Genomic DNA, 14,872 nt, shown 5'->3' on the forward strand with positions numbered 1-14,872 from the left:
AATAACCTGTCCTCCTGTGTTCAGCTTTCTATTTCTTAAAAGCTGTTTGAAATCTCTGCTAAGATCATTTTTGTCAGCTATGCCTTTTGATATTGTTATGACTGATGCATACCTTGGTTTCTGCCACCTGTTTTAGAAGTTTCTGTGTAATCCAAGAGTACTGCAGAATCTGTGGGAGCCCTTCTGTCAGCTCACTTCAGTTGTAGTAATGACCAAGTTCAAGTAGTGTCTCGTATTCAAGTGAACACAGCACACCCCACTGTGAAATGTTACTTGCTCACAGATTTTTAGGAGCTTGCCTGTAGACCTTGCTGCTTTAACTTTATTCTTTACGTCCATCTTTCGTTGTAGTGTCCTATTGTGGCACCATTTCACGTCCCTGACTGCTTTGCTTTCAATTAATTTCCAGCGTAGCTAGTTAATTACAAGATGCCTTTGAAGGAGGGTCCAGTGGCTGACATTTGGTGGGACTAAGAGGGCTGTTCTGTTATTTTCAGGTACTGTTTGGCACTGCTGATGGACAGGTTATCGTCATGGACTGCCACGGCCGAATGCTGGCCCACGTGCTCCTTCACGAGTCAGATGGCATCCTCAGCATGTCCTGGAACTACCCCAGCTTCCTGGTGGAGGACAGCAGCGAGAGCGACACGGACTCTGACGACTATTCCCCACCACAAGGTAGCGTTTTGGGCACATCCTTCTGTTTCAGCTTTGCAAACCCTCACGAAGGCATCTCAAACACCAGGGAGCTCTAATGCTCTACTAAAACAGCAGGATGGCCACAGTTTCAAGCTGGTAGAGGGCTGAAAGGCAGCGTGTTTCTGTGGGGGTAGCATGGTGGACGGAGCAGAGAGCTGGTGTGGGAGAGTGGGTTTGTCCCCAGCTCTGCCACCAGCCACGCTGCATGGCTTGGTACAGGTCATACCTCATCTGTGCTGCTCTGCCTCAGATGAGATAACAAGACAAAGCTAAAAGTTTTTAGTGACGGTAAGTGAAAAACACTAGATAGGGGCATATCAGGCTTCGCTGCTAAGCAGATGTGAGGTATTGCAATGGTCGGTATGTATGGAGGTAGTCAAGAGTGCAGTCACAGAAGTCTATATATTATATAGATTCACGTGAAAAGGCAGCAGAGAATACCACATCTTTAATTTTATCTCTGTTTCATAGAATTTCTGTAATGGTCATTATAGTCCCATCCCTGATAGTTCTGACTTAAAGAGCTCAATAAATTCTGTAGAAGTATTGGAAATGAAAATATTTCCTGCAATTACACAGGGTAGAAGAAGGGTGAGTGCCGCTGTCTGCTTCAGAGCACATTGCCAGTTTGAGGGTCAGGAAGAAATCCTTACCTCCATTTAAGTATAAATATACTCATTGGGTGAAATGTTTTGGTTTAAAACTCTTTGGAAATCGTCAGTATTAAAGATCTGGGAGGCATAGATATCCATGCACAGTCAGCCCCATCCTTCTTATCCAAGTAATACTAATACTTATTAATGATATTGATTGGCCTATAAGTTCTAGGTAAACTGTTTCTGTGTTCCAGTGTATAAAGTCTGAACTAAATTAAGAATTAAATTAATATAACAGTGATTGTAGAATGAAAAAATTAAACACAAAATAGCTAGGGATAATTCCAAATTTGCATCTCAGATCTGAATCACTGAATTGAAGACTCTTGCAGTTGTAACTTTGATTTGGAATCAGTCCAAAAATCTACCTTTTTGCAGAATTGTATATATATGTCAATATAATAAGCATATGTGTTTAACAAATAATGATAGAAGATTAGAAGATTGTGATCATCTGGTAAAATGTTAGCATCTTCTAAAACTGAATTTTGTTTTGGCTTTCATGCCTCACTTTTAGTGCTGGGTGACATGTCTTACCTTAGAACAAATTCTGAATTTCCTGGCAAGCTTCTAAAGCAAGACAGAGAATAATATTAAATTGATTTTTCATTGCTTTTTCAAAAATACTTGTGTATTTAAAATCCTCCAGTTGGAGGGCGGTGAAGTTGCAGAGTACACAGATGAGAACTTAAATGATCCGAATGTGCTAGCTTTTTCTGAGTCAATCAGGGGGTGGGTGGACTCGTTACAAGCCTACAAGCCTATTTTAATGATTACCCAAACATGATGTGTTTTCTTTAGAGCAGATGCAGCATAAACCTCTCAAAGGTGACAAGCTTTTGACTCACACAGATGTGTAGGAAGGACTGGAAGTTTGATGGGTTTTTCTTATTAAATTATATACACAGAGAGATGCTAATTACTAGACATCTTTCTCCAAAATGCTTTCTGATCAGCTTTTTTACAAATTCAGGAAGCAATACCACTTTTAACTGGCTCTGCCATTTTTGTTGACTGAAAAGATGCTGGCTGGGCCTTGAGAGGCACTTTGTCAAGGGCCAGTGGCACCTCCTGTCAGAAACTGTAAACAAAAAATGTTAAACAGCAAATGCTACAGATGGTGATGTTGGTCATGAAGCATTTGAACAAGGGAATTTCAGTGAATGCTGAAAAACAAGCCCTGAAGAGCAGAGACTTTGCAGAAATGCTTTGTTAAGCCAAGTGTTCCATTTGGGCTCACGTCTGCCTTTGAGTGCATTGGTTCCTGTTAATGCAGGATGGCAGGTACCTTTTCATGCTGCTGCCTAGCTCTTAACAGTTAGAATACAGTAGTCTGTGAAAGGTCAATATGTTCTCTTAGAAGTTCTTATAATTTCTCTGTGTGATTTCAGGAAGAGTCCTCAGCATTTGCCTAGGCAGAAAGTGTATCTAACAAATAGCTTTTAATGGGATTATATTGTTTATTACATTGGTTGTCAACTTGGGTCACAAGGAAACGTTCCAAAGCACTGGGTTTCAATTTGTGGACACTTTGGGGAGTTGACAGTGGAGAAAGATTGAAAACCACCACTGTAAAACATAATAATACCTGCATAAAGCACTTTGGAAATACCGCAGTAAATATTCAAGAAGTAAAAACACTGGGGTTTTGCAAAAGCAGACAAGCTGACTAGCTCAACCTGCTTTGCTTTTGCTCGTTGATGTTGCAGAAATAAGCAGGTAGAGTTTGAGGCTTGGAAGCGCTCCCGATGGCCACAGGCTGAAGTAAAGTGTATTTTGGCCTGGATGTAATTACTTCTGGTTGTTTGTCTCTTGCTCACTCCAGAGCCTTGTTTTTGCAGATGGACCGGCTGCGTACCCAGTCCCGGTGCAGAACACCAAGCCACTACTTACTGTCAGCTTCACGTCGGGAGACATCAGTTTAATGAACAATTATGACGACTTGTCTCCTACTGTCATCCGCTCAGGGTTGAAAGGTACAGAAGGAAGCCATTTCACCCCCTTCCTGTGCTCTGTTTTTCATGTATTTTTAATGAAGTTTTCCTAGGTGATGTTTTTGCTGTCGTGTCTCCTAACCCAGGACTCCGCCACCGCTAGCGGTGCCGTGTACAGTGACACCTGCCGGTGGAAGGGCTGTGCCTGGCTGATGGAGTTAACGGTGTTTGAAGAAATGTTTCAATTTTTGACATCGTGTTTTTATGGCAGTTTTGTAGAGCACTTGATCTGTTTGCTGTTTTCCAGCTGAATGTGTTAATATGTTCATGCTTCTTTGTGTGAATGCCTGTGCTGCATAATGCTTTCTTTGCATTATTAATTCACAAGGTCTCCTCCTGTGCTTTTGATAGCCAAGTATGAATTGCAGTGCTGCTTTGACTCTCACAGATATCGAAAACTTGCTAGAATTATTGATTATCAAGAGGCAAGTTATTCTGAGAGAAGGAAAATTCCACTGATTAATTACTATACATCTTGCTAAGCGATGGGCATGGATGTTTGTACGATTAGTATTCCATGTAAAATCTTTAATTCACATTGAAATTTTTACTGTTCTTACCTATCAAAAAAGTTCCCTACTTTGCCAGCACCCTCAGTACAATTTACAGTGCTTTGTCGGCAGAGACGTTTTAATTCACTACGGCGCATAAGCGCATGCTTAAATAATGGGTTCTGCTGGTTCTTTTTCATCTGCACAGATAAATAAGTTTGATATTAGATGGGAGAGGAAAAAAAGAAAAGCTGTTGGATCAGGCTCTTAGCTGTTCTGTAATAGTGGGATATTTTTGGTGAAAAGTTGCTCTAACACCAGCCCAGTAGTTTTTGGGTGATCCACTACGTAGGGTAGTCTTAGGAGGTAAAAAAAGTCACCTTTGAGGTTTCTTTTCCACTCCTGCTTCCATCTGTGCCAACACGAGAAGTGTACAGATGGCAAAATGTAGCATCATGAGGAAATGCTATGATCCAGAAAATTTACTCAGCTGAAGGGAAGCCTAAAGTCTGGGAAACTGGAAGCAGTTTAGAGAAGCTCTTGTGATATCCACCAACAGGTCTGCCCAGCATCTCTACAGTAATCAGGGTAGGGAGTGGTCTTGAGTTGTCCTCTAGTCTAGCTTTCAGCTGGAAACAGCACGAGAGACAAACCCCATCTTACGCTTTGTTTAGAATTGCAGGGCTCTGTTTTGCCGAGGATGTCCGTCCTGTTTCACTTTCCCCATTGACTTTCAGTAATGGAAAAAAGATCCCTTATTTATGTCACCCTCCTCTAGCAGAATGTTACTGTGCAAGCTAGAGTAGAAATATTCTTGTGAATTGTAAACTGGACTGCATCGTTTTCATCAGTAGACAAAGAATGTGCAACATCTTGTTGGACTGGGAGTGTCTGTGAGACAGAAGACAGAGAAAGGTGATTGGGATATCACTGTCTTGTTTTGAAGCGTTGTACAGTGAGAAGTACTTTACGCATAGTTTTATATAGAGGTATGTATTTTCTGTATCTTCTCATCTAAAATTTTTTCAAGTGACTGGAATTTTACTGGTTTTTATCATACGCAAGAATGTGCAAAACCACCCAGCTCAGGCTCTCCACCCTGTCCAGCCATTTGGTATTCTGCTGAGAGGGGACAGTTTTCAGTATTGCCTGCAAGTCTTAATTCATGTGGTTTTGTTTGAAATCTCCAAGTATTGCTGTGAGGTCTCTGCAGCAGATGTCCTTGTCTTTATGGGCTGCTGTAGGCTACTCAATGTATTATTAAAGCAAGCAACTATAAAACTATTTCAAGCAGTCACAATATATTCTTGCCATTCTAGTAGCTTTGCTTAGCTGTCATTTTAATGGGAATATTTTATTAAGTTGATAAAGAAAAACTTTCATTGTTGGATGAGAATTTGGTTACCCAAATACAAGTTCTTCTTTTCATCCAACTTGAACACCCCTGGAAGTTTGGTCAGTTCTAGTGGAAGTCCCGAACTGTTCCATTGTGTCCTTTCTTTTTGTACACTTTTTCAGTCAGTGATTCTCAGTGTACTGCTATCTGCAGAACTGCCAGACTACACCTACTAGTTGTACTAGTTAGCTACAACTGCTACCTGCAGAGCTATTGCACGTTTAGAGCACCGTCTATTCAAGGTTTGCTGATACACATGCATGTAGTGGCTGGCAAGTAGTTTTGAGGGATGACTCTGATCCAGTGATCTACTTGCAGACCATTACCCTAGATGAAACTTCTGTATGATGTTTAATCTCCTGCTTGTGCTGAGACCTAGTTATTAGTTGAGCTGTGTTACGTTAAGGTTGAATAATCCTTGAGGACCCTGCTGGCAGCGCAGATGTGCTGTAGAGCCATGCTGCCCATGGGGGGGATGCTGCAGCCCATGTCTTCTCCTTCACTGCCTTTGCAGCAGCCTAATTCTAGGAGTTCTGTGGAAGAGAGAGAAAACTGCTGGACACAGTAATCACTCCTTTTCCCCTTGTTATAGGGATCTACTGAGGGTTTTAACTTGAGACACGTATGTAACCAAAGAAGAGTGTTTTTCCACTTTGGTTGTTGTGTAGTTAATGCAGTTATCAAAAGCAGAGTTGATCAGCTTGCTTCATTGATTTCTAATCTGCTTATCATTACACTCTCTGAGAAAGATGAATTAAATCCCATTGTAGATACTTAGAGGGCTGAGGACTAAGAGGAAAAAAGTGGCATGCAATGCCTAGCTGTGAAAAAACTGTCTTGAGGAACATGCGTCTTGCCTCTGATATGTGCAGAAGCATAATTCCCATGGGAAATACCAGAAAGTTGAAATAATACAAAACCATTTTAAATAGCGCATAAAAGTCCCTGAAAATGACAAGTTGACAACTTGAAACAATTTTGAGATCCTTCCTGCCAACTCTGATTTCTCTCCTGCTTCTTCATTTGAAGACAGCTTCTCGCCCACAAGTGTCTTCAAAAGGTACTTGGCAGATTGAGCATCCCAGAGCACAAAAGTTTTGTCTTTACCTTCACTTTGTCTCAGCACAAAATAGCTGCCTTTCACCCCCAGCTGAAGAGCAGAAAGGTTTAAAGACTAGCTCAGTATTCCTTGCACATGCAAATCTGCCTCTGAAACATGAGCAGAAACACAAAGTACTGTTTTTAATGCTACTCTTGAAGTGTGACAGAGAGCTGGAGGATATAAGGGTTTGAAATTAGCATCCCCAAATTAAGCTGTGGGCGTTCCTCATCATGAGGTGCCTGTAGAAGTAACTGATACGTATATTCATACGCATGTATATGAGAGACTAAGCGATCCCTGTGTGTTTCTGTCGAACTCCTGCTAGACAGACGAGTAGATTTTCACAAGTCAGGTGTCAAAAGAAAACCTATGATGTGGAGGCCATATGTCTTTATGGACACAAATCCAAAGGTCTTTCTAGTTTGATGTTGCTAAACTATAACTCTACTTTGAGTTACGCTAAAAGGTACCTTCAGCCAGTGAGAACATGAGGCATTGCCAGATACACTGCTTTCTTGCACAGTAGGCCTTTCCAGACAAATACTCTTTGCTGCTCTCTTGGTGAGCTTATTTATCTGTGTATGAACTTCATTCTGCTTATTTACCCCAAAGATGTGCGTAGGATCTTCCACATGAGTTTTAACATCTCTAATAAGTTCTTGTCCTTAGTTACTTAGGAGCAACCACTGATTACATTCTGGGCTCCCCACAGAGAGAGAAAAATGAATGGGGTTTTTACACGTATTTTTTTTGCAATTTACAATATAAAAAGAGTCATTCTCGGAAGTGCATATGTGGCACATTTGCTACTATTTCAATGAAAAGATTTAAGCTTCTAAGTACTTTAGAAACTTTTGAGAGGACAATTCAGCTGTTCAGGTCACTTTACAGCGTCTGGAAATGCTGTTCCTACTGATTCTAATCAGTGATTATTGCAAACCATCTTTGTGATTTCAGATGTGGTGGTACAGTGGTGTACACAAGGAGACCTACTTGCAGTAGCAGGCATGGAGAAGCAAAGCCAGCTGGTTGACCTCAGCAATGGTTCCTTGTTGAAAAGCGCACTTGTCAAGTTCTACAATGTGCGCGGGGAACATATCTACACTCTGGAGACACCTGTGCAGGTAGGAGGTATTTTTTTGTCAGTTCTCAATGCTTTGCTGACATGTCTTTCGAACGTTAGCTTGTTGGTATAGACCTGCAGCGTGAAAATAGTTGCAGAATGTCCAGAACACATTCTAAATTATGATATAGATAAAAATACACTATAAATAATCACTGTGTGCATTAAGGCAGACATCCAAGAGTGCATCTGATTCTAAGGCCCACTGTGCTGGGTACTGTGCAAATATATAATGAGAAACAGTCCGTTTCCTGAAGTCATTGGGCCATGAACAGACGACATAGAAAAAAGAAGTTGTGTTGATTTATGGATAAGTGACTGAGGAGAAAAAACTAGGTAACTTGCTTAATGTTGTAGCAGAGCCAAGAGCTGGACAAAAGTATTTGAAGTCCAGGATCACGATTACAAGATTATTCTCTTTGTTATCGTTGTAATTTTCTAATGTACAGTCCGTTGATCTGATGCCATAAAAAGCAAAATATTGCATCAGATGGAGAAGAATGAATGAGAAGGTCCTTTTTCTGTTACAACCTTCTGCACAGACTTTCAGTGTAACCTCGGTCATGTCACTTGACAAGTAAATGTCAACGCATGGTCTGTGTGCTGCTTAAGAGCACAGCATGCTTCATAGGTCTGCACTGATACTTCATAATCCAGCTGAATGTATCTCTACAATTTATTTCATTTTCTGGAGAATAGGTATGACTCCATTCTGACTTCTGACTGTTACTAGTGAAACTTAATTGATGTGTAATAGCTTTGAAATCTAAAAATGAAGGAAGAAGCTATAGATACATTTACTTAATTATGTTTAATGATGATACCATTTATTATCCTTTTATTTTTCAGTACCCTGATCTGGGATGGATACAAAACGATGACATAGTAAACCAGCTGCTAAGCTTTTGTGTTTGCTTATATTTAGCACTAACCTGTGCTTATTAACAGTAGCACTCTAATTTAGATAGAATTCTTTAGTTCTGTAACGTATAAAATAATGGTCTCTAAAACCAACCTAAATACGTACAGTGATGTCTGATGTTGATTTAGGTACCTAAAGGATTTACCCATGCACACAGCTTTATTGTCTTAAACATAGCTCTTTCAGCAAAATAGCAACAGCCCTTTCCTCTCTGGAGCGATTCTGGAGAAAATATGTTTATACCAGTGTTGCTTATTCCCAGACCAGGTAAAAAGCCAACCTTGTTCTGTCACTTCGGTACCAGCATACCGTGTGTCTACATGAGCTGTTGATCCAGTGTAACACTCTGGTGTCAAGCTGTGAAATCAAATTGGGGGTTGAGCATTGGAACTGATGGGGTCAGGTTGTCATAAGGTGTGTGCAGGCTCTTCTCCTACTGCTTTGTTCCAGTAACCTCACATTCTCCTTCATTTAAATACCTTCATCCTCTAGTTCTCCCTATATCGCTTCAACTTCTTTTCATATTTTCAGCTCTTCTCCTTTCTCCTCTGCTTAATCAGCTGGGAGAAAGCACATACTGTAGCTGATGTGAGGGGTGATTACTCTGCTGTGATATAGGTACTGCTAGGGCAACGGGCGGGTCGTACAGTGTGGACAGGTAACCGCCAAGTTCATACTGCACTATTTCTCATAGTGAAAATACTGACGTGAGCCTCCCTGCTATTTCCAGCTGCTAATTTTCAGTGACTTTGCAGCATTTTCATGTCATGGAGATTTCTTGCCCCATTGTCAACTTCAGATGAAAATCCAATGGCTTCAGAAGTTGTAAGCCAGGTTGGAAGTGAAGAATGGCAGGGGGTGGGGGTGGCAACCACCACTTCACGGCACAATTGTGGAGTCTCATTTCCTTGGCAAAGCAGATAAAGATAACATTCAAACCAATATTTTTATTTAAGAACTCTATGTGCACAAACCTGCCTAAAATTAGAGTAGTTCCTCTTCTTATTAGTCAGTGTTTATTCTCTTTATTTAGTGCATTTAAATCCGTGTTTGCTCAGCTGCAGGAGAAGGTGAGGGGTCTTTCAGGACACCTGTATCTGCTCATGTGGCCTTTATCCTTGTATGTGTTTGAATGCTAGTCTAGCGGTATTACCGGCTGCATGACAGGTATGCTAGAACATTGCAAAGTATTTGGTTTACTAACAAAACCAGATAAAAACCACTGCTGCAAAAGAACTGCTAGTAACTTTCATTATTCTGTGCCTCTGCTCCAAAGATGGATATGCAAAGATGACAGAGTGAGTCAGTGGTCCCAGTAATTTGTCTGAAGACAAATTCATCAGTATAAATTAATTAGTTTTCCATACCATGACAGTCAGCTTTGTAATGGGATTTTACAAAACCCATCATGGGTTATTGAAGAAAAGAATTGAAGAAAAGTACAGAGTTTCCTCACCTTCAACTCTTCTGCTAAAAGCTGTTTCTTTGGAAGCAAGCAAATGTGTGACTGGAAAAGCACATTTATTCAGAATAAGCATTGTTCTGAATATAAAGGTTAAAAAAAGCAAAGCAGCAACGAACCTAGAAAACAGTGAATTACAGGTGCAAAACTGATTTTCCTTGTGGTACTCTGTCCCAGTTCTTTATTAAAGCAGATGTCTGAAAATTTTATCAGTAAAATATACTGCACTGTTTTTGTTTCTGCTGTTTGTCTGTCCTGTCTTTGGTAGCATAGTCAGGATACAAGAGATTTTGCTGTTTATAACAAAACTTAGTCTAAAACTGATGTAGGATTTATATGCAACTTGGCTAGAATGTTATCTACCATAAAGTCACTGCAAACCCCAACATAGAAGAGATTTGGGTACTGCAGGTTACATATCTTGATGGTGACTGTTGTCATGGATCCTTTCAAGGCATTTTATGTGCCACCTTCTCCAGCTTCAGTATAGTTTTGGCATTCTCTGTCTCATTCGATTAGCTCTCTTAAGCTCTTACGTTTGGTGTAGCAGTTTATAGTTCATAAACCTAGTTTGCTGACTATAAAACCCTAGGTAGGGAAATCACACTTCTTTAAAAGTATCCAAATGAACACAGTAGCTTTGCATGAAAAATAACATTCATAAACAGGGTGATAGAGTTAGCATAATGTCAGAGTCTTTCTCATTCCCTGCTCTGGGGCTTCAGCCTGCCACCCTGACGTGCTGCAAATGTATTTGCAGAATATAGTGGAAAGTGCTAAAAAAGCATTGGTAAAGGTTGGGCAGACATTGAACTTCTGCTACACAGAATCAAACTGTTTTGAACCTTGAAAGAATGATGAAAAAAATTCAGAAGGGACTTCAGAAAGTCACATCAGACTTTCATGTTATTGGAAGCAGTTCTATGAAAACTGGGTCCATGCTGTGATGCCGAGGAGTCCATACCGGTTTATTTTTTATACAAAGAGCGTATCTTAAAGGCTGTTGATCAGCTGGTAACTATTCAAAAATACACTATAAATTTCTGTAAAACTCAGCCCTTACTACACTCAGCCTTGTGTACACGAACATCAGCCTGGTGTACCAAAAATATGCCAAATTCTCTTAGCTGGCAGGTTTTTCATGGTCCTGCTTTTTCAACACTTTAAAATGTAATTACAACAGTAGGCTGCCCTCGTGGTCGTAATTCTTTCATTGGAAGAATGTTCATTTCTTACATTATCTGTTAAATCCTCACAACCTTTGCCTGGCATCAAGCAGGGATGAGAATTATCAACTCATTCAAGACTGCTTTACAGTCTTGCTAAAATTGTTTACCGGAAACGCTGCAACCCAGTTCTGTCACTGCAGAATTTCTCATCTGATGTGCAGACAGGTCTTTATTCTGTCAACTAACCGTACCTGCTGTCGCTGCTGAATGAATACAGCTGCTTCATGTCTTCCCATTTGAACTTTAAACAGAGGTGTCTCCTACAGGATTGCTTCGAAATTACTTAACTGCCAGCTTTAGCAAACCTGTGAAATTTTTCTGTCTAATGGTTCAAAGATGTGGCTTACATTTTGGTTCCTTCTTTGCTTTTTATAATTTTCTTTTATATGTGCTCGAGAGGACCAGGGGAACGGGAAAGTGGATTTAGAAACAGTGATGCTGATCTCATCTATCCATCTATAATTCCACTGTAAATTTATGTTAGCTTGTGGTTTTATACCACTGTGTAACTGGTGTAAGAAAAAATTAAAGCTCAAGTGCAATAAAGAAGAAGGATAAGAGTGAACACAATTCTGAGTTCCAGAATCAGTTGTATAGGCAACAAGATTAGATGCAGAAGAACTGTAATTGCATTTTTATCAGTGTCATGTTTTTATTCCCTAATTAAAGTGGTGTACCAAAGGGTAAATATTTAAGGGAGAAGTTTCCAGGAGTCTTTGAGAAGAAGACCCACGTGTTCTAATCCTGCTGCTGTCAGCAGTAGCCTTCACAGCATCTCACAGGCTGCTTCCTTACTGAAAATGTCCCAGCATCTGAATAGATAGATTTGAGATGATGTGATCCTGCAGAAACCTGGTAGTTATGTAAAAGCTATTTTATTGAGGCCTGAGAAGGACGGTGCAGTTTTAGGTTAAATTCAGATCAAAAGGCTTTGAGAGAAGAGGCTGCCTTCTATGTTACCCAGATGAGCTGACCTTGCTTACTTTGTCTCCATTTATTTCACAGAGTGTTTGGGTTTGTTGCTTCTGAATTAGCATTGCCTTTCATTTATATTGCTTGAAATTAATCCTATTCAGTTGTTACTGGATGACAACAAAGCTTCAAGAAGAGTTTATTTTCTTACAGAAACAGAAACAGGAGGAACAGTTTAGAACTAGCTGGTGAAACATTCTTTGGGATATCAATAAGGACCTTGATATTTTCCATTTAGGCCATAAGATCATCTCTGCTGCAGAAATGGATCGCGGTCAGGACTGGAAAGTCTAAGCAAAGACTCATTCTGCTAAAATGCAATCTCATCGTTATATTGAAATCTTTTAAAAAAATATTACTGTAGAAACAGAGAGGATCTAAGAAACATCTGTGAATCAAACAGGAGTTTGCTGCATGAAAAATCATGTAAGGCCACAGCAGTGTAATTTCTGACCACATCATAGTCTTTATTGCTTTTATCACCATCAATTCTTACTAGTTAACATTGTACCCACTGTAAATATGGGGAAGAGAAGAATAAAGAAGTTGTGCTACTTTCCAGCAGCCATCCATGAATGCTGTGGCAGTACAGTGATGTGCACACACAGTTCATAAGAGCCGGGTGGGCATGGCAGCTGTTGCACCTTCCAGCTTCTCTCTAAGAAAAGCAGAGGGAGGAACGTGTGTCTCCACATCAGCAGTCTAGTCCAGAGCAAGCAGGAAATGTACATCAGAGTTTCACTTACACATACTATTCACTAGATACCATTTTGCAGTTGGGTTCTTTCTCCTGAGAAAAATCACGCTTGTTGCTGGGCTGTCTGCCCTGGAATACCATTTTTATTTCATTACCAGTGAGACTCCCAGTGCCAGCAGACAAAGGATTATGCAAGCAGCAGGCAGGCCCCACGGCTCCGGATTTCTGAGCTCAAGGCAGGCAGCAAGAATCAGCTTGAACAGTATTTTCATTGACTGAACTGCATACAAGTGATGAAAGGTATATAAATTATGTTCTTTCCTGTAAGGGAGACAGTTGAGTGACTTACAAGAAGCAACCACAGAGCCTGAGCAGGAATATCCATTCCCGTGTGCTTTTTTAAGAGGTGTCGACATCCCAGCCGGGGCTACATATTTGAGTAGATGTAGCTGACTTTCAAGCCCACTCTGAAAAAAGGCGAAAGAGCTCCTCCTTGTTGGCTACTTCTTGAGATGTGTTTTCAGTCAATATTTCTCCTGATAAAACATCTCATTTTCTCGGTCATTCAGCCAAATATTTCTAATATATAATTGTCATAGAGTTGAATCCTATCTATATGTAGAAGTTCAAGGTTTTTTCCATGTTTTTTTGGTGGTTTTTTTGGGTTTTGGTTTGTTTGTTTGTTTTTTGGGGTTTTTTTTGCCTACATGTTTGTATTTAAACCCTGGAATTCATTCAGGTATTTACAGTTTGTGCTGAGATTTTTCAAAACCTGATGGGATTTTTATATGCAAAGTGAGATTATAAATTCTCTTTAGACATTATGTTTGTTGCTGCATTTCTTTGTAGCTTGCGTTTCCTAGCAGAAAAAAAAAAACAAACCAAAAACCAACATGTGCAAACATGGGAAATAAAATTCTTCTGTGATAGAATCTGCTTGTTCGTTTTCTAACAGCTGCAATAAGGGTATCAACAACTTTTTTCCTTCCTTTTTTTTGCTAAAACAGTGCAAATAAGTGGATGCTTTATGAGGAACAATTCTTTTGCATTGGATGTTGAAGTTGTTTTTTCTCAGCAGAGTTTGGAGGGAAAGCTGTGACCAGCTCATAAGTAACTTGCTGCAGTAATTGATGCATCCCTTTTCTGTCAAGGGAAAGAGTATGAAGCATAGTTACTGAAAAATATTATTGGAGCAGTACATTTAAAGGTCAGGTCAGATCTGGCATTTGGGTGATCTTTGATTTCTCCAAGGCTGTTAATGACAGGCTAATTTTCCCCAGACTTCATCTTAAATCTTAGCCCTTCACCATAAATGAAGTGTTGCTGGATATTAGGCTTGAGGAGTACCAGGGGTCTGACCATTCCATAGAAAAGGAAGGCCAGTTGTGTCTGGTGGATCAGTAAGCAAAGACAAACCAGTGTGGTACAAGCGCTCGTTCATGAGATTGAAAATATTAAGATTAAAACATGTGAGGTATGTGGGGGGGACTAAATGTAGAAGTGGAAGAGTAGAAATGTTGTCATTTACAAACAGTACAATACTTGGAGGTATTGTGTGTGTGCATTTAAACATACACAAACAGAATATAAGGGAATCAGACATTCACAAGTTTAGAAGATGGCTGACAACTCTGGTTGCCTGTTGGGAAACTGGTGAAATTGTGCAGCAAGGCAGTGTCTTTCGACTTCTGACTTTCTGCTCTTCCTGAACTCCACTGTGCTGTGTTGCCAGAGGTCCCACCCAGCATTTCAAAGCTGCTGAAAAACCTGTTCCTTAGGAATATGTTTAAGATTGCAAAGGTTCTTGCACTAGTGCTGTCTGCATCTCTGCTGTTCTCTGCATGCGGTGGTAACCTGAGGAGAGAAGTGATTTCATTTGACTGTGCTTGGATGAACAGAGGCCTGTCTGGGTGTGATATATTGGATTGTTGTAGCTGCAGTACTAGAATTCATGGTAGGGCTATCTGGGTGTGCTGTATTGGATTATGATAGCTGGGATATTAGACTTCTCTTCTGGCATTAAATAATATCCAATAAATAAGCATTTGTGTGCTGAGTCACATACCTGTTTGTTCCTTCACCGTATTTAGAGATAAGCTGTAGCTGATGGAAGGTGAACAGAAGGATGT

At 40.2% G+C, this 14,872-nt stretch overlaps 1 protein-coding gene across 8 annotated transcripts in view; it reads left to right on the plus strand.

Moving 5' to 3' along the window:
- Positions 1 to 14,872, plus strand: part of TULP4 (TUB like protein 4) — a 185,263-nt gene that overhangs the window by 143,390 nt on the left and 27,001 nt on the right. For all 8 annotated transcript variants that reach the window (XM_040597229.1, XM_040597234.1, XM_040597233.1 and 5 more), the window contains 3 exons: positions 498 to 678; positions 3,197 to 3,331; positions 7,296 to 7,462. In XM_040597229.1, the coding sequence (XP_040453163.1) occupies positions 498 to 678; positions 3,197 to 3,331; positions 7,296 to 7,462 (483 nt within the window). The remainder of the gene's footprint in view (positions 1 to 497; positions 679 to 3,196; positions 3,332 to 7,295; positions 7,463 to 14,872) is intronic.

Source organism: Falco naumanni, chromosome 6 (assembly GCF_017639655.2).
Source record: "Falco naumanni isolate bFalNau1 chromosome 6, bFalNau1.pat, whole genome shotgun sequence".
NCBI lineage: Eukaryota > Metazoa > Chordata > Aves > Falconiformes > Falconidae > Falco > Falco naumanni.